We start from the raw sequence: 20,442 nt of genomic DNA, 5'->3' as shown, positions 1-20,442 counted from the left end.
CCTGCGTGGGAGATCTGGAGGAAGCTCCTGGCTCCTGGCTTAGGATTGGCACAGCTCCAGCCATTGCGGCTGCTTGGGGAGTAAATCATCAGATGGAAGATCTTCCTCTCTGTCTCTCCTCCTCTCTGTATATCCACCTTTCCAATAAAAATAAATAAGTCTTAAAAAAAAGAGTATGAAAACACAGATGAGTTCTAATTGAATGTATAATAAAGAAAGATGTGAAGTGTGACATCAGTAGCATAAAATGTGGGCATAAGAGAAGCAAGTGTAAAATTTTATATGCAATTGAAATCGTCTCTTTTTTTAATTTATAAATACTTTTAAAGAATTTATTTATTTTTATTGTTATTCCATAGGCTGTTGGATTTCCCTTTCTCACTCTACAAGTCTCCACTCTCCCTAATCTCACTAATTTTCCCCAAAGCATTACAGTAGTATAGTTCTTCACAGTCAGTCATAACTTTTAACATTTTGCTATTTAAATGTATACTTATATTATTGGCATGGACAATGGCAGAAGTTCAGCATGCTATTATCAAGATGTATTCAACAGTTTCATTGAGAGTTTGTCTTTGATTTGTAAGTACAGATTCACACTTCATTGTATATTCACATCTGTATGTGATAGTCTCTACTACACAGTTATTATATATCCCCTTAAATGAAAAGCCGTAAAAAACTCTACAATAGAGACAAAAATGAAAAAATTTACAACATGAAGTTACATAACATACCACTGAATCATCAATGTGTCATTGAAGAAATAAAAAAGAAAATCAAACACTTTCTTGAAGCAAACGATGCTATTATGTGACCTATGAACCAGGAAATTAATAGGAATAACAAAACTTTTTTGAATGAAAGAAAATATAAATAAAAATATCAAACCTGTGAATTATAGCAAAAACAGTATTGAAAGGGCTATTGATATTGATATTTTCTCCCATTTTGATGATTGCTTCTTCACTTTGTTGATTCTTTTACTACACAGAAGCTTTTAGTTTGATGTTGTCCATGGCTTTTTGGCCTTAATTGTTTATCTAAGGGGTGGAAGCTCAATTTCCTTGGACCCATCTCCTCTGTCCTTCAGAACCTTATTGATGGCACAGGCAGTCTTTTCTTTCATAGAACTTGTCCTTATAACATCTGGAACAAACCTTGTCTTGCGGCCAAAATATGTGCAACAGAAATCATACATTCAAGGGATAAGACTGGACCAAGGGATAAGAAAAACCATGTCTAGTTTTTCTGTCTGATTCTTAGCACTGTGAGACCAGCCAAAGGACGAAATGGTAACATCCAAAGGTTTTTTTTTTTTCCTCTTTATTTTTTATTTATTTATTTATTTTTTATTATTTAACTTCATTAATTACATTGTATTATGTGACACAGTTTCATAGGTACTTGGGTTCTCCCCACCCTTCCCCAAATCCTCCCACCATGGTGGATTCCTCCACCTTGTTGCATAACCACAGCTCAAGTTCAGTTGAGATTCCCCCATTGCAAGCATACACCAAACATAGAGTCCAGCATCTTATTGTCCAGTCAAGTTCAACGTCTTCTTAGGTATACCCTCTCTGGTCTGAAGACAGAGCTAGCAGAGTATTATCCCAGTCAATTGAAAGCTCCATCATACCATCAGCAAAAATTTACATCATTATGGAATTAATTGACATAGTAATGAGTAACCAACATGTTGAAAGTAAATGCGAGTTCCCAGTCACCTTCTGTGACCACCTCACCTATACTTCAATTTAGTTTATACACAACATATAACATTCAAAACATAACATGTTATACATAACATCATATCATCTTAAATTAAGGCAAACATGTGGTATTTAACCTTTTGTGATTGGCTCATTTCCCTTAGCATTATGGTTTCCAGTTTGGCCCATTTGGCCACAAAGAACTGCATTTTGTTTTTTTTAATAGCTGAGTAGTATTCCATGGAGTAGATGAACCATAGCTTTCTTATCCAATCCTCTGTTGATGGGCATTTTGGTTGCTTCCATGTTTTTGCAATTACTGATTGTGCTGCTATGAACATAGGAGTGCATGTTGGTTTCTCATAAAACAAGTGTTCTGGATATATTCCTAGGAGTGCTATTGCTGGATCATACGGTATGTTGAATTTGAGTTGTTTGAATATTCTCCATACTGATTTCCATAGAGGCTGTACCAGCCTGCAGCCCCACCAGCAGTGGAGTAGGGATCCCTTTTCCCCGCAACCTCGCCAACAAGTGTTGTTGGTGCTTTTATTCATGTGGGCCAGTCTTACTGGCGTTAGGTGGTACCTCATTGATGTTTTCATTTGGATTTCCCTTATTGCCAGGGAACTTGAGCATTTTTTCATATGTTTACTTGCCATTTGGGTTTGTTCCTTTGTGAAGTGTTTGCCCATTTCCCGTGCCCATTTCTTGAGTGGCTTGTTTGTTTTGACATTTTGGTTGTTTTTGTAGCTCTTTGTATATTCTGGAGATCAGCCCTCTATCACCTATGTCGTGTGCAAAGATCTTCTCCCATTCTGTGGGTTGCCTTTTTACTTTGTTGATTGTTTCTCTAGCTGTACAGAAGCTTCTTAGTTTGATGAGGTCCCAATTGTTTATTTTGGTCTCGATTTCTACTGCATTTGGAGTCTTTTTTAGGAAGTGAGGGCCTACCCCTAAGTGTTCCAGTGTGTTTCCAACATTTTCTTCCAAAAGTTTGAAGGTTTCTGGATGTAGGTTTAGATCTGTTATCCATTTAGATCTGATCTTAGTATATGGTGAGAGATGTGGATCTATTTTTTTGTTTCTGCAGGCTATTAACCAGTTGTCCCAACAGCATTTATTGAACAGACCTTCCCATTTGCCTGGATTGTCGTTTGTCTTTTTGTCAAAGATTATTTGGCTGTATCTGTGTGGGTTTCCTTCTGGTGTTTCTATTCTGCTCCATTGATCTTCCTCTCTATCTTTGTGCCAGTACCAGGCTGTTTGGATAACCACTGCCCTATAGTATGTCCAGAGGTCCGGAACTGTGATTCCCCCTGCTAACTTCCTGTTCTTCAGGATGGTTCTAGCTATCTGTGGTTTTTTGTGCTTCCAGATGAACTTTTGGATCATTGTTTCCAGTTCCATGAAGAATGTTTTGGGCAATTTGATTGGGATTGCGTTGAATGTATATATTGCTTTTGGCAGTATAGACATTTTAATGATATTGATTTTACCTATCCAGGAGCATGGGATGTTACTCCATCTTTTGAGGTCTTGTTCAATTTCTTTTTTAAGTAGTTTGTAGTTTTCTTCAAATAAGTCTCCTACATTTTTGGTTAGATTTATTCCCAGATATTTCATACTTTTCTCTGTTATTTTGAATGGTATCTTGCTGGTTAAGTCTTTTTCCATCTTGGGGCTGTTCGCATACACTATGGCTGTAGATTTTTGTTCATTAATTTTGTACCCTGCCACTCTACCAAACTCTCGTACAAGTTCTAGCAGTCTCTGTATTGAGTCTCTTGGCTCTTCTACATAAAGAATCATATCATCTGCATATAGTGAGAGTTTGACTTCTTCGTTTCCCATTTGGATTCCTCTGATTTCTTTTTCTTGTCTTATGGCCTCAGCGAGTACCTCTAGGACTATGTTGAATAGTAGTGGAGAAAGTGGACATCCCTGTCTTGTTCCAGATCTCAGTGGGAAGGGTTCCAGCTTTTCTCCATTCAGTATGATGCTGGCGTTGGGTTTTTCATATATGGCTTTAATTATGTTGTGGATTTTTCCATCTATGCCTACCTTGGTTAGGGTTTTTAGTAGGAAGTGGTGTTGGATTTTGTCGAAAGCTTTTTCTGCATCTATTGATCAGCAGCTGTCTCCAAACTTCATGTTCACTGGCTGTGGCGTCATTTACTGCATCCGTTTTTTCCCAGTGGTGTGGTCCCACTGACTGCTTCAGTAAAAGCTTTCCTATGTGGTTACGTAGAACTTTTGCTAAGTTGTCATGTGATTGGGTGGAACATTTTGCTAATGTTTCCTTTAATTTTTTCCCGTCTATCTGAAGAATTGAAACATAGTTACATTGGCTGGGGGTTTGGACATTCCCAAAACTATAGATGTACCTTTCCACTCTTGAAAGACCCCACTATTGTCTCCTTCTTGAGTTTTTTTTTTTTTTTTTTTTTTACGAGAGGAGGGGTAACAGCATTCACATAGAGAATTCTGGTAGCTTCTAGTTCTGAGATGAGCTATGTGAACAAGAGGCAATGTTGCATGAGAGGGCACTTGGTCACATCCCTAGATGTCAGTGAAAGATATGGGCAGCTCATATCCCCTGGTGCCCACTCACCGTAAGCTGGAATTCTTCAGCTTCACATGGACTGCTAGTTGTCTATATGTTTTCCTCTAGTTTATAGAGCACTTGTAATTCGGACACCAGCCACACAAAGAGTTGGGTTAACTCATGTAAACTGGCTCCAGCAGAGACTGCCTGAGACAGAGGGCCATCATCCAACAATGGGCCCCCATAACCCTGTTCTTCCTCTAACATGTCAGTCTCCGGGAGGTCACACTCCGTGCTTCTGTGATATTCCAAAATCAAGTTATGTTAAATTGAATACTGTAAGGTGTTTTATGTAAGCCTCCTAGTTACCACAGGGAAAAAATACCTCTAGTATATACACAAAACATAAAGAGAAAAAAATCAATGCATATCGCTATGTAAATTCAACAAATCAAAGGAAGAAAGCAAAAGAGGAGAAGAGAGCAGACAGCACTCAGTTAACAAAGTGGCCATTCGAAGTCCTCACTCAGTTACTTAAAATGTAAATTACTTAGAATTATGTCCTTGAGTATCTTTAATATTTGCTAAAGCTTCAGTGTGGCCTTTTTTTTGCTTTTTTTTCCTTGTAGGAATACCTACTAATTAAATTTCCTTAAATATTAAATGATTCTAAAATTGTGTTTAATTTTGATGTTTTATAATTTATGTTTGTATTTTATTCTAGTAGTTCTTCAGTTTATTTCAGTTATCAAAAATTTTACAGAGTTGTTTATAGTTAATTCTATAGTCCTATGCAAGGTCTTAAAATATTGGTTGCTATACCCTTCACCTTCATTATAATTATTGTTTGTATCTTCCTTATTTTTTTTCATAGTAAGATCAATGAAACTCAGCATAAGAAAAAGAAATACTTGGCTATTATCTTTCCTCATTGCCTTAATTTGTTATTCATTTTGTAATTATTTCCTTCTATAGCCTGAGTTTTTATTACAATACTCTCTTTGAAATGGATAGAAATTTCAATTGAAGTTTAACTGAAAGATGTGGATTCCCCTAGAAAGCAGTTTTACCTCCACATAAGTTCTTAGACATTGGATTGTTCTTATCATTTGTGATTTCTATTGTGATTTTTTTCTTATAAAATGAAGATTTCCAGTATAGACTTGCTCGTCTCTCTTTTCATGTGCATCTTTATGTGTCATCCTTTCTCTGGAGTCAACGAGAAGGGCAGAAGGGCTACAGATCTTTGTGAGCACCGGTTACTCCACATTTCCCTTCATCTTGTGGTATGTGTCTGGCATATCACTCCTCACCAGATCATGTTTTTAAATTTTTACTTATGTTATGTATTAGATTATTTTTACATAAGTAAAAATGTGACAACACTTTCTACTGTCTTAGGAGATTATGTCATGACAAAATAATATTTGACTATTATGTCTCCTTCCCTGTGTCCTCAAACTTCCTGATCACTAAGCCTCCTTTTATCATATAAACACGATTTGATATCTCAGAGATGTTTGATATCTTACCATTCCTTTTAGATGTGCTCACAATAAGATTAATTACAATGACGAAATTGACCATTGTTAGAATAGAAACCTCAAAGAAAATTAAGTGTATGTTAATGGAAAATGAGACTCACACTGTTATAGAAATTTACCACCAGAGACATGATAGCCACTTGTGGAAAGGAAGTAACCTTTATTTAGTACAGAGAGCACCAGCCTGGATCATTCCACAATGACTGAGCCTCTTAGGGTCCATTTTCTGGAAGTTTTTTTTAATAATATTTTTTCCCAGAGCTGAGCTGATTCAAAGCCAGGATTTTCTTCCAGGTCTCCCACATAAGTACAGGGCACCAGGGCTTTGAGCCATACTCCGTTCCTTTCCCAGGCCATCAGCAGGAGATGGCTGAGACACAGACTAGTGTGCACATGGGATGCTGGCACTTTAGGTGGAGGGTTAGCCAATTGAGCCATTGTGCCAGCTCCCATTTTCTGGAGATTTTGTAGAGAAGTTACAGGAGGCTATTTTTAGCCCTGGAGGAGTGGGGAAAGGCAACAAGCAAACAAGAATACAAAAGCAAAAACACAGTGGTTAGCTTTTGGGCATTGTGATCCTGAGTTGTTTTTTTTTTTAAATACATTTAATTTTATTACCTTAGAAATTATTTAATTTTATGCGGTGGTATTTTTTATATTCTTGTAGCACTAACTGTAATTTGACTGACTTAATTCTAGGCTGAATGCATCGTGTTAAGAGGTTTCTAACAAGGGAGCATAACCACTGAGGCAGTTAGTGGACTAGCCAGGGCTCTCCTTTGAGAGATAAATGGCCCAGGTCTGAGCATCAAGATATTGTGTCCTCTGATGCGGACCAGTGTATTGGGAGAGCGCACATCTCAATCTCCTTGTCTGCAGTATGACCTAATGCTCAGTTTGGATACTCATGTTGCATCTTGTAGGTTTCTATTCCCATACATAAAAAGTATTCAGGAACCCAGCACAGTAGCCTAGCAGCTAAAGTCCTCGCCTTGCATCTGCCAGGACCCCATATGGGTGCCGGTTCTAATCCTGGCAGCCCAACTTCCCATCCACCTCCCTTCTTGTGGCCTGGGAAAACAGTCTTGGAGGGCACAAACCCTTAGGACTCTGCACCTGCATGTGAGACCCACAGGGGATCCAGGCTCCTGGATTGAGATTAGCGCAGCTCAGGCCATTGTGGGCACTTGGGGAGTGAGTCAAAAGATCTTCCTCTCTGTCTCTCCTCCTCTCTGTATATCTGACTTTCCAATTAAAAAGAATAAATAAATCTTTTTCAAAAGAAGTATTCAGAAATTGTACTGATACTAACTTTACCTGATAATTATTGCCAAACCTAGCTTTTTCTATTCTGCAGCATGAGTCCTCATCTGAAACTTCCAGGCCAATACTGTCTTACTGGGAATTGCACTTTTGTATAATTCTGACAGGCCATAGACAAAAAGCTCAAGTAGAAAAAGATACACATCAAAATCAACAAAATGTAACAAATCAATTTTATATCTTGAAAATAATGAGTGGGTTTGCATGCTGAAAGGAAGTATATCACAATTAACTATTCATGTAGCTATGGCATCTCAGATTTACAAACTCTCCAAGATAAAATGTCAATCTACATTTGTCTCCTTTAGTCCTTGGAGCCATCACTTTATCCAAATGACCATCAGGACTGATAACAATGCAACAAAACCATTAGACTTTTTAACCTTTCACACAGTTTCCAGGATAATTATATCAATAGCACTTTAATATTGACATAACAATGTTAGCATAATTTCACATCTTAACAATGCTTCTCATACACTCAAACAGCCAAATTAGTTACCACTTTGATCAGAAGGAATATACAGCCTTTGACTTTGAGACTCCCAGAGGCCCATCTGGAAATCCCAAAGCCAGAAGAATTAAACCTATCAGATATGCCAAGAGGCCTTAAAATATCTCATCCAAATGAGATCCCTCATCATCACAAAGTAATGTCTACCCTTGTGGTCAGGGTGATTTAACCAGTTAGACAGTTAAAGAAGTGATCTCTCAAATATTTCAAAGCAAGTACATATCCGAAAAAATCCTTAACTGTTTTAAACCTCAGTTCTTTCCAATCCATAAAAACTGAGCAAAGATAATGTAACCGAAGTGGTTAACTTGAAAACACAAGATGTACGTTTCATTAGTCAGACACCTAAAAGGATATAAAAACTTTTGACAAAAGAATTAACACATAAAAACTTCTCACAACTAGAATCGGTCGAACAGAGAAGGAATCAGGGATCATGTAAGGGCTTACTGGGGGTTGCTAGAAAATTGACACAGAGTTTCCAATTAACAAAAACCATTAATGAAATGCTCCAGGTTTTCAAAACAGATTCAAAATTAGACATTAACTGGTTCAGCTGTATACCAGCATATTGATATATGTGTATTTCAAAACCTTCTTTCTTTAACAGAGGATCAGATTCCAATTCTGTGTTGGTATACATTGGTTATGAATGCTAAATCTTTTAGACAATGCTGTATCAGTACCTTAAGAACTGTAGCCAATTATATCACATATAAACCATACAAGATCTATTCCTCTCAAATCTTTGGTACTTTCCTATTTCTTCAACATGCTGAACATTGATGTTACTATAAAAGCTTGATAGGTTTTTTTTTCCTCAGCATAGTGTAAGAAATAAAACCTGGAAATCTGTTTTAGACAGAGAAGTCTGGTTTGGAAAGTAACCAAGTAAACATAAAAAGAAGAGGGAAAGGAAAAACTCCTGTCAGGAGAGGGACTGCAGGGGGGCTGCCTCTGGAAAGGGGAGAGGGAGAGATACCAAACGATTTTCACAAAGGTCTGGGGATTTTAAGTATTCCCTGACCCCTGTTTGCTCAGTAACCCATCAGGAGGCAAAAACTAAGAACATAGACTATGTTCTTCTTGAGAAAATCATCTCTCCACAAGTATGATTTCAATAAGCTTCCTATTTGGCTCAAATTTCTCATTTCTTCTCACATGTACTCAGTCACAACAGTAGTTCTCTCAGAATTAGCAGATGTTGAAATGGACACAGTCCAAAGGATTGAAGGATAGTAGCCTAAATATAGATGAAAAAACAACTTTTTAAAAAAGATTTATTTATTTTATTACAAAGACAGATATACAGAGAGAAGGAGAGACAGAGAGGAAGATCTTCTCCCCAAGTGAGTGCATTGGCTGGTGCTGCGCTGATCTGAAGCCGGGAACCAGGAACCTCTTCCGGGTCTCCCACGCGGGTGCAGGGTCCCAAAGCATTGGGCCGTCCTCAACTGCTTTCCCAAGCCAGAAGCAGGGAGCTGCATGGGAAGTGGAGCTGCTGGGATTAGAACCGGCACCCGTATGGGATCCCAGGGCGTTCAAGGCGAGGACTTTAGCTGTTGGGCCATGCTGCCAGGCCCAGAAAAAAACAACTTTTAAAGATATAAATATAGTTTTTAAAGTGTTAAGAGCAAATTTTTCTTGTGAATAATTTATATTCTCAATTATAAATTTAACTTGAGTTTATCAAAATAACTCACTAAGTGTCTCTGATTTACTTTTTTCTCTAAAAATGTAACTCCTTCATTTACTGGAAACTTCAGTACTGACTAATGATATAGAAATAGATGCATTCCAATTACAATCACTCAATTTCATCCAACATGCTTATGGATCATTACTATAGCAAAAGCTACAAAAATTGCAAGGGTCTTTAAGAAAATATTTTCCTCCTGATCTCTTTCTTAAAGGCCCCTTTAATCTCATTATTTCTGAGGCTATAAATGAGGGGGTTCAACATGGGGATCACCACCATGTAGAATACAGATACCACTTTGTTCTGGTCAGTTGAGTAGCTGGACTTGGGCATCACATAAATGAAGGTAATGGTCCCAAAGAACAGAGTGACTGCTGTGAGGTGGGAGGTGCAGGTAGAGAAGGCCTTATGACGTCCCTCAGTGGAGCGCATCTTCAGGATGGTGATGAGGATGTAGATGTAGGAGACAGCTATGACAAACACTGTGACCACAATGATGGAGCCAGCAGTAAATGAGGGGACAAGTGCAGGGACACTGACATCAGAACAGGAGAGTTCAACCAAAGGGGCAAAATCACAGAAAAAGTGGTTGACTTTGTTGGGCCCACAGAAGAGTAAAGAAAGGAAAGAAAATGTGAAACTAGAAGCATTAAAAAGCCCACCTGTATAAGCTACTACAAAGAGCTGGACACAGACTTGTGTGGACATTCTGGTTGAATAAATCAGTGGGTTGCAGATGGCCACAAATCGATCATATGCCATGGCAGCCAGAAGGAAGCACTCTGCTGTCCCAAAGAAAACTGCTGAGCCAAGCTGGACGGCACATCCAGCATAGGAGATTGTGTTTCTGTCCACCAGGAAGTTCACAAGCATGTTGGGTGTAACCGAAGATGAATAGCCCATGTCAGCAAAAGCCAAGTGGCTCAGAAAGAAGTACATGGGATGATGGAGCTGAGAAGAGATTCTGATAAGAATGATGGTGCTGAGATTTCCAGATATGGTCACGAGGTAGATGCATAGGAAGAGCATGAAGAGGATGACTCGTAGGATGGGGTCGTCTGTTAAGCCCAGCAGGATGAACTCTGACACTGTAGTGAGGTTCCCATCCACCAGAAAATCCATGGGACAGTGTAGCTACTAACAGAATGAATCTGTGATTTTTTAAAAGTGCATTTTAAATTTACAAATATGATGCCCTCATTTTCATCAATACATACATGTCATTACATAGATATTCAAGCACCAATCCATTTAAGAATGATTCTATCTCTAGTTTAAATTTGATTTTTACCAGACACCCTAGAAAAAAAAATTCCTTCATGTAATATTTCCTTTTCTTTCTGTAGTATACTGCTTTGACACATTCACTTGAGGTGCTCTGAGGCCAGAGAATAAAAACTGTATGTCAGGGGCCAATACCATAGTATAGTATCACTGCCTGTGGTACCAGCCTCCTGTGTGAGCGCCGGTTTTCAATAGCTACCTGAAAATGCACCAGAGAAATCAGCAGAAGATGGCAGAATTGCTTGGGCTCCTGCTACGCATGTGGCAGATGTAGAAGAAGCTCCCGAACCCTGGTTTCAGACTAACCCAGATCTAGTCATTATAGCCTTGTATGGAGTGAACCTGTGGATGAAAGATATCTCTCTATGTTTCTGAATCACTCTCTAACTCAGCATTTCAAATAAAAAAGTCTCTAATATATATGTATTTTAGAAATATGTATATTTTTGAAACATGTATTTATATATAAACTGCAGAATAGAATGAAAAGAACTTTGTGTTGGCAAAAAAGGATAGTGTTTTATATACGTATTGAAAATGAAATGAATTATGTATGTATATATACATATGGCAAATGAAACTAGCAAAAAACATATTCATAAAATCTTTTAATGAAATCTTCAGTAATAGCTAACATTTTACATGTTGCCTAAATGATAAGCAACTATATAAGACTAGTATGTAATATATGTATATAATTATGTATCATTCTTTTTCACAGTGATTCATTGCTATCTCAAGCTACTTGGTTAAGTAATATTTTCAATTTAAAATATTAAACATGCTCTCATATCATTATATGATTATGCATAAGTATGTTGTAGTACATTAAATATTCTGGAAAATAATATTACTTTTATTGCTCTCAGCAAACAGATTCAGATTATAGACACTTTAGTAACCATAGACAACTCAGTACACCTGGAAGTGAGTGAATGACAGAAACATTTTAACCCTTTGACAACTAATGTATGTAAGAGTCACCTAAGTTGTTATGTGTTTAACCATATCTATCAGTTGACTACAAACGTTTTTCAGAGAAAAACAATACTGTTCCTGGTATTATAACTAGATAGAAATGTCAGACTACGATTATGAATTAACTAAGCTACTGATTTTAAATTATAATATTTTACCAAATGACAGAAATAGCAGCGTAAATACTCTGAAAAAGCATAATTAATACTCAGCACATAGTTTAAAGAGGTTAATTTAAACAAAATTATTCACTTTCCACTGTGATGCTGTTTTCTGTTTAGAAGTGGACAGAATGGTATGTGAGCATGTCTAACATATGTGGCTGAAAAGTACATCATTTAAATTCACAAAACATCAGTGTGCTGGTTGCCAGCTGATGTTCATCTCCATGTTTATTAAAGTTTGTGTACCAATCTTTTGCTGATGCATGATTTTCTTGGTTGTAGGGCATTCAGACCCATAACTCAGCAAACATTTCTGAAAATATATCATGTCTTTACTTTTTAAATTTTTAAGATTTATTTTTATTGGAAAGGCAGTTATTATACAGGGAGAAGGACAGAGGAAAAGATTTTCCGTCTACAGATTACCTCTCCAAGTGGCCACAGCAGCCAGAGCAGCGGCCATGTGAAACCAAGAGCCAGGAGCTTCTTCCAGGTCTCCCACGTGGGCACAGGGTCCTCAACTGCCTCCCACACAACAAGCAGGGAGCTGGATGGGAAACGGTGCCACCAGGACATGAACTGGCATCTTTATGGCATCCCGGCACATGCAAGGCAAGGACATTAGCCACTAGGCAACAGTTCAAGCTTTACTTTCCAAATTTGCAAAATAAATGTTTAAATATTAATTATGTCCCAGAGCATTTCTAAGCTGGCATCTTCACCAAGTGCCAACTTTGAATGGTGTTTAAAGACAAGGAGTTTCTATCTTACTCGTGGCTTCACTGGAGATGTTAGTTTCTACCATAAAACTGATGGTGGAAACAAATCTATTCAACCAAAGATGCTTAGTACCTGATTGCTTGATTACATCTGCATTGTGGGAACAACGACCTGTGAATAAAAATGACCACACAAAGGCATAAACTATCACCAAATAGTGAGTGTAAAACCAGTACATCTTAGAATGTGTTGGCAAGCCTTACCTCTTGGAATGAGAACTCATTCATGTTTCAGTGACAAATCAAAGTCCTAGAGGTTATACAGCTATCTTTCAGGTTTATTCTCCTTTGAGGACAAATGTCAGAGGACTAGAGAATCAATTTGGAAGGCAGAAGCACCATGGAGTGTCATTATTTTCTGGAGCAGATATTTAGCAATTTAGTTCACTCACACACAACTAATCTTTCAAGAATCCGTCAGATCCCCAGTGGCTAATTTATTCTTTATATATCTAGGTCTTCATTCAAAGTCCAGAACATCTGTTTAACCATCAATAAAGAGGTGACATAATAAATTATAATACAGATAAACGCTGCTTCTAAGCTTGCTTTGGGATTCCTAAAAAATACACAGCAACAAATCTAGTCATTGTGAACTTACTGAAGTATAATTTGAATCAACATCTGTACCACATGCCGTTAAGTATATCACGTGATCACAACAGCAAGTGCTGAGGGCATGCAGGTAGAAATTCAGCCTGTAGCACAGAGGGAAATTTGTTTGAATGGCTCCTATCATCTGAACAGTCATAAAATTGTCACTTCATCTAATCGTATGTCTGAATTATATATGACATAAAAACTAGCTTGTTATATTTTCATTTGTTTTCCTTCAAGTCATAAATTAAAATTTAACTCCAACAAAAAAGGAATTCAGTCTATATGATTTTATGACTGGACATGGTGGTTAAAGGTTATAACTGTTTCTCCCAGGGGAAGGACTGTTGGCCAGCATTCAGAACTTGATGTTCATACTCTTCTTTATTTTATTTTTAATTCTCAATATCCTTATTCTGTGTGTTCACTTTGTATTGTGATAAGCTCACCAACATCAAGGTCTTACAAACTCTTGTATGAGTGATGTATAGTGAAGGACTGATCTCAGGAAAAATTGCTAAGCTTGAGGGAATGAATCACTTGGGACCCTGCACCCTTGTTGGAGACTCAGAAGAAGCTTCTTGCTCCTCCTGGCTTGGGATCGGCTCAGCCCTGGCCATTGCAGCCTTTGGGAGGTGAACCAGTGGATGGAAGATCTTTCTCTCTGTCTCTCCTCTCAGTAAATCTGATCTGCCTTTCCAGTAAAAATATATAAATCTGTTAAAAAAGAAAGGAGTACCAGAAAACTGGCAGTAGAGGCTGCATGAATGGAGTGAATGCCTGCAGCATCCCCACCCCACACTCTGACCTGCCTACTATGCCCAACACAAAAAAGCAACCTCTGCCAGTGCAGAGGAAGAAGGTATGATCTATTCACCAATTTATCTTGGGTACATATGCATCTGATGAATAAAACTACCTTCTGATAGCCAGAGTATAAGTCTGTCAAGATGATACTGACTTTCATGCGTCACACTACATCAGTGAAAAAAGGCTTTGATTTAATTAATGGAAAAATAAATAGAAATGAACTTTGAAGGAGAAGTAAGCAGGACCTTTAAGTAGCCCACACCTTTGCATCATTACATCATTCTTGCTTTTGACTATTCAAAACCTCCTCCTAAGCCAGATCTTTATGGAGCATGCCTCCCAGACTTGTGTCTTTGTGAACATCAGATAGAAGCCCATGTGTGGGAGATCACCCCTGTATCTCTGCCTACACAGCCTAGGTGGAAAGTCATAATGACATGGAATGCTGGGTCCTCTGAGGACCACCCTGGCAATGCACTTGGCACACTGAGACCTCAACCAGATCTGATCACTGCTTATACAAGTGAGTAGTGGGCTGTGCCCCCATCTTCCTTCTCTATCCTTGGACAAACTGTGCTGGGATTTTTTTTGAGAAGAAACTCTGAGAAGTCCCTGCAGTCCCCTGTTACCTGACAGCCATACATCGTTACATGACCTGCAGCATACCTAGAGCCATACATGATGTTTATGACCTGCAGCAGGATTGTAGAGTCCAGAGAGATAGAGATGTCTTCTTGCCAATTACAGTGCCATGTTGCGGTGGGATGATTCTCAGGCGATTCCATTCTGCCCTCCCCTTTCCTTGGACTATAAGATTGTGTTTGCATTACAACAAATAGACATGCTCGATCACACTGTCTCTGGTGATTCTTCCTGAGGAACTCTGTTGTGTCATCCCCTTAGTAGCGGTGGGGACATACTGAGTTGGACCCCTGAGACCAATGGGCTTTCTTGAAACCCAGATTTCAGAAGGCATTTTTTGTTGTACTTCCAGCAACCATACTATCTTCCTGTGTGACATCAATGCTGTTCCAAAGAATGGAAAAGTAGTAGATTTGAACACCATCTGCACAGGGCATATAGCAATAGTATTTGTTTTGCAGAATCTGATCCATGAATCTCTGGATCAGTTGGTGATGAGCAAAACTTATCATTCTGGATTCTATCTTAAATGCTATTTTTAAGTCAAGACACTTGTTACAGATACACTTCTTAAGTGACCTTTCTCTTTTAATTGTGATGGTGAGTTATTTCTTCATAGTGATCCTACTGCTAGGATAACTGATTTCTCTTGGAACCCTAATGTAAAATTTGGATGATCTCTGTGTGTCAGACCACAAAGTCAAGGGCCAAGGTAATGACACAGCAAGCTAATTCTCCAGCCTGTGGCACTGGCATCCCATATGAACACTGGTGACTGTCCCAGCTGCTCCACTTACAATTCTCAGCATCTGGCCTGGGAAAGCAGTAGAGGATGGCGCATTGGGATGCTGCATCCATGTGGGAGACCTGAAAGAATCTCCTGACTTCTTGTTTCAGATTAGCTCTGTAAAATTCTGTCTTCGAAATGAAAATATTAAAAAGAACAAAAGACAATACAACACAATAGCATATATACTAAATCCTCACCTCACATGCACCTAACATGAATCATATCCCAACTGCTCCAGTTCACATCCAGCTCCCTGTTTGTGGCCTAGGGAAGCAGTATAGGATGACCCAAAGCCTTAGCACTCTGGTCACGCGTGGGAAACTCAGTAGAAGTTCCTGACTCCAGGCTTCAGGTCAGCTCAGCACTTACCATTGCAGCCACTTTGGGAGTGACCCAGGAAACAGAAGATCTTTTCTGTTATCTCCTTCTCTTTGTACATCTTACTTTCCAAAAAAAAAGAAAAATTGAAAAAAAAGAAAGAAAATAGCATGCAAGTGTATCAATGATAGAAACGTTTATAATGACAAATCCAAAGGGAAGCCCAGAAAGACAAAAATTCTTGTGTGTGATTTATGTGATGATAATGCCCCATTTTTTTCTTTCTCAACCCTAAGAATGACTTAACACTGGCTTTGAGACATACAGGTTTCTTCGGCAGTATCTCTATAGTACGCATCATCAAGACTCTTATTAAGAGAAACAGTAGATATTTTCAAAGTATTAAATCAGGGACTGGATTCAGCAAAGTGACAGCATTCTGTTTAAATTTTCTTCAGGACTTTCTTAGTAGCAATCCCAAGTCTAAAGAAGCCACAGAAAAGGGAATGTTATGTATGAATTTTTCCCTATGTCTCCAAGTTTTTGTTTATTCATTTAGGGTTAAGCAAGCAGTGGAGCCATCTGAGGTAGGAGTCGATACTATGAAGTTTAAATCCTGCACATTGGCATTCTTAGAAAACGGGGGATTTGAGTTCTGTACTTTCTGATCCTGAAATCGTAACGCCTTACCTTCCAGAACTCACTTTTGCAGCATAGATCAGTCTCTTCTTTTCTCACATGTTCCTTTCTCTACATGCATTTTAGCTCATGAATACATTTGTTGAGCAGTTTTCCAATTACTCTTTTTATTCTGTGCAATTTTTTGTAAGCTTAGACCCATCAAGTTGTAAAAACATATGCTTTTGCCTGACAGTTATATCACAGGTAAGCTGTCAAGTTGAGGAGATTGTTAATAAAACTTACTTTATCATTGATTAAAAAGTAAAGGAACCAGAAAAGAGATCAAAACATACAGATTTCACATTGCATTTTCCTGATGCATAAATCTCCATTTGTTCAGTCTGGCATTGCGTGCATTAGCTTCAGGCACCTGCAACACCAGCACCCCAGAGTGGAGTGTGTTTAAGTGCCGGCCACTCTGTTTCTGATCGAGTTCACTGCTAATGTGTCTGGAAAACAGCAGAAGATAGTTCAAGTGCTTGAGACTATGTTATCATGCATTACCTGCTGCCTGCTGGCACATGAAAAAGCTGAAGCTGGAGGACATGTCTTGGGTGACTAGGCTGCAGTCCCTGCCAGTGAATGTCACAACAAGAGGTGGTACACATCAGACAGGGACACAGCACCCACCAGAATATGGGAAAACAGAATGGGGGCAGATTCTGTGGGCAACCTGTGGGGTCACTTCTGTGAGAATAAAGTCCCTGCTGGTTTTCATGGACACCTGGGGTAGTAATGAGCCTCTCCTGGCTAAACAGTGCAACTAACCTGTCAGAAAGCAATTCATCTGACATTCACAGGAACAGAAACTGAGAGGAGGCTGGGATGGACCAGGCTACAGCAACCACCAGCATATGCAGAGGCCACTAAAAAGGGCAGACCATGCCAAGCAGGGTCACAGCACCTGCCAGCACACATGAGATCCAGGGCTGGAAGTGGGCCTGGTAGGGAACATGGGGAACTCCACTCCTAGTCCACAGCTGTCCTTGGGGAGCACAAGAGCTGGGGCTGTGAGAGGGCCAGCTAGGCAAGACTGCACCATACATACTGTACCCACCATACATGAGAGCCAGGTCAGGGTGTGCGCTGTGTCTGGCTTGACCAGGTTGCAACACCCTCCATCAAAAGCTGAGTGGGCCATGCCAGGCTGTGTTGAAGCACCCACCAGCCCACTCAAGAACAGGGATGATTAACAGGACTGGTAGGAAATCACAGGAGACACCTCTACTAGGCTGCAGCATTCATTGGTCAAGGTGTGAGCCAGATGTGGCTGCAGACCAAGCTAGGCAAAGCTGAAGCACCCATCTGTATGTGAGTGGGTTGGATGTGGGACAGCCATACTGGGCTAGGCCCCAGCACCTGCTGGCACTTCTGAGAGCCAGAACTTGTGTAGATATGCTGGCTAGGCTATAACACCCGCTGGATAAAATGAGAGCCAGGTCTGGGATAGGCCAGCTGGGTTAGGCTTTAGCACCAGCTAGTGAAAGCTGAGATGGATGCAGGCCAGACAGGTTTCTAGACTTCAGTACCTGCCCGTGAGTGTCAGTGAATACCAACTGACACATGCTATACCTGTTACTGAGAGCAGGACTGATGGGGTAATGGGGAATTCCCCTTCTAGGCTGCAGCTCCTTAGAGTGGGTCTGAAAGGGAAACTTCAAGAACTCCCCTGCTGGGCCACTGCTTCCACTGATAAGTGTGAGAACTGGGAGTAGAGGCAGGCATGTCTGGAAGCAGGACAGCCTGTGTTAGGCTGCCACACAGACTGGCATGCACAAGAGCCAGGTGGGTGTGAGCCAGCCTGGCTGGGCCACAGCACATACTGGCAAGTACCAGGACTGAGTAGGGATCAGTAATGTTGGCCCACAACATCCCCTGGCAGGTACAAGATCCAGGACTCAGGGCAGGCCAGGGTGGTTAAGGCAGCACCCATCAGCACACGTGAGGACCAGGTCTAGGAGTAGGGTGGACTAAGCCAGGCTGCAGCACACATGCGTATGCATGAGAGCCAGATAGCACATAGGACAGGCAAGACAAGGCCACAACACATGCCAGTACATGTGTGAACTGGGAATGGTGTTAGCGTGGTGTTGGTTATTGAGGGTCACCTTGATTTGGCTGAAGCACTCACTGGTGTGCAGGAATACTGGATCTTTGGTGGACTGGCCTGAGCTAGGCCACAGTACCCATTAGTTAATATGAGAGATGAGGTTGGGTGCAGATCCAGGCAACTGCATCCACCACTATGTGCATGGGCTGGTGCAAGTGATACACAGAACCATGACTCTTTACTGGCTGGGCACACAACAATAAAGCCTGTGGTCAGCCAGGTGAGGTTTGTTGGGCATCTCTCAACTAGATGACTGGACTCAAATTCCAGCCACAGGGAAAACCACAAGATAGTTGGCACAGCCTTAGAGTGCATATAACAGGACTGGGCCTCCTCAGTTGTGATGCCTGTGCAGCAGACAGCATGCCTGGACAGCCAGCTCATCTAGGCCCACACAGGATGTAAGCTGCCTTTTTAGAGGATTAGAACACAGAACAGGTTGAACAACTCTCTTGGCCAAGTTTTGCAACATGTTTCTGGGCCTTGGAATATATTAAGCTGGAGCTGGTCAGCCAATAAATCTTGGAAAAAGTTTCTCAACCCTGATGTGTTGAAGACAATGTCGTCTCAGAACCATTAGAACCATTCAAGTAACAACCTCATAACACTCTTCCTGACATTGGCATCCATAAGGAGTAATCCCCACATGAGAATATAGTATGACCCTCCTCTCCATGCTAGACTCCCATTGGTATGCATCACTCTCAACTAGGCTAACAATATTAAAAAATTAAAAATGTTTAAAATCCTAATTTATCATTGTATACAACTACCTAGACTGCTGCACCACATATGTTAACATTGATATTCTGCTAACTACCCTGAGTTTTCTAAATAAATGCTTCCCCTAGTAGACTTTTTTCTTTTTCTATAGTTTGTTAATTTTGAAATATAGTTTTTTCTTATACATATTTACATACATAGAGAATCATAATTGTTAATGGCTGTAATTTCTGCTTTGGTCATATTTTAAGCAAGCAGAGACTTTGGCGAGATTGCATATGCACTGAACTTTGAAATACAGACAAGATTTTAGATGGATTAAGTCAACCCAAGGGCTTTTCAGACTGAAAACAAAACATAATATAGTATACTGAAGTTCAGAATTTAATCAATAGATAGGATAGTGAGCAGTTGTCCATAAAAATTAAAGTTATAAGAGCAAATAATAGAGGTGAATTTGATCATTCATTTTGCAGAAGATAGTTCAGATGGTAAAGAATTTGACAGGATTCTGTGAGGGACTGTAAGGAACCATTTGTGTGTATCAGGCATGTCAGTGCAGTCACTGGGCATTTGGATAAAAGTGCTATTTTCCTTTTTCAGTAAGATTCTGTACAATGTATTCTCTCCTATGAGGAAGCTGTCACAGTGGTCATCCTGCAGATTTGTTTTCTTCGTCCTGCCCATTTCTTTTTTTTTTTTTTTTTGCATCTGAAGGAATATTTATTGTTTCTAATGAATCTAATCTCCATAAATATCACATACTCATTTCTCCAAGTTTATGTAGAATGCTCTTTTACCATATTTTCTTTTTTCCTTTTATTAATTACATTGCATTATGTGACACGGTTTCTTAGGCTCTGGGATTCCCCCAACCCCTCCCCGTGCCCTGGGCAACAGCTCTCCTGACACTATAATCCCCAGTTCTACAAACAGGGTAGAAGGAATGTAAAACCCTTAGCAAACTGTCAGAATGATACATTGTATTATGAAGAACTAAACCATCCAAGGGAATCCTTTACACTCCTACGTAATACTTTAAAGAAATATATTGCAGGAGACTCGCAAGATGGCCGACATAGGAGGAAGACTGTGAGAGAGCTCACAGACAGAGAGGGCTAGAACGCGACAAAAGCGTAAGTGGAGCAGCATAGAACTACAGGGAGAAGAACGTGAAGTTCCCTGGACAGTGTGGAGCCAAAAAAATCCACACAACTCGGAAGAGC

At 39.7% G+C, this 20,442-nt stretch overlaps 1 protein-coding gene and 1 pseudogene across 1 annotated transcript; both read right to left on the bottom strand.

Moving 5' to 3' along the window:
• Positions 1-1,039: 1,039 nt before the first annotated feature.
• On the bottom strand, positions 1,040-5,847 carry LOC101524352 (protein FAM98A-like; annotated as a pseudogene).
• Positions 5,848-9,517: 3,670 nt separating this feature from the next.
• On the bottom strand, positions 9,518-10,462 carry LOC101534654 (olfactory receptor 5P76). Its single transcript, XM_004593818.3, has one exon. The coding sequence runs from the start codon at positions 10,460-10,462 to the stop codon at positions 9,518-9,520; it is 945 nt and encodes a 314-aa protein (XP_004593875.2).
• Between the last annotated feature and the right edge of the window lie 9,980 nt (positions 10,463-20,442).

This window comes from Ochotona princeps, chromosome 4 (genome assembly GCF_030435755.1).
Source record: "Ochotona princeps isolate mOchPri1 chromosome 4, mOchPri1.hap1, whole genome shotgun sequence".
Taxonomy (NCBI): domain Eukaryota; kingdom Metazoa; phylum Chordata; class Mammalia; order Lagomorpha; family Ochotonidae; genus Ochotona; species Ochotona princeps.
This window is presented reverse-complemented; position numbering and strand designations above follow the sequence as displayed.

Coding starts and splice junctions, on each gene's coding strand:
- LOC101534654 (XM_004593818.3), bottom strand. CDS start 10,462: ATGGATTTTCTGGTGGATGGGAACCTCACTACAGTGTCAGAGTTCATC.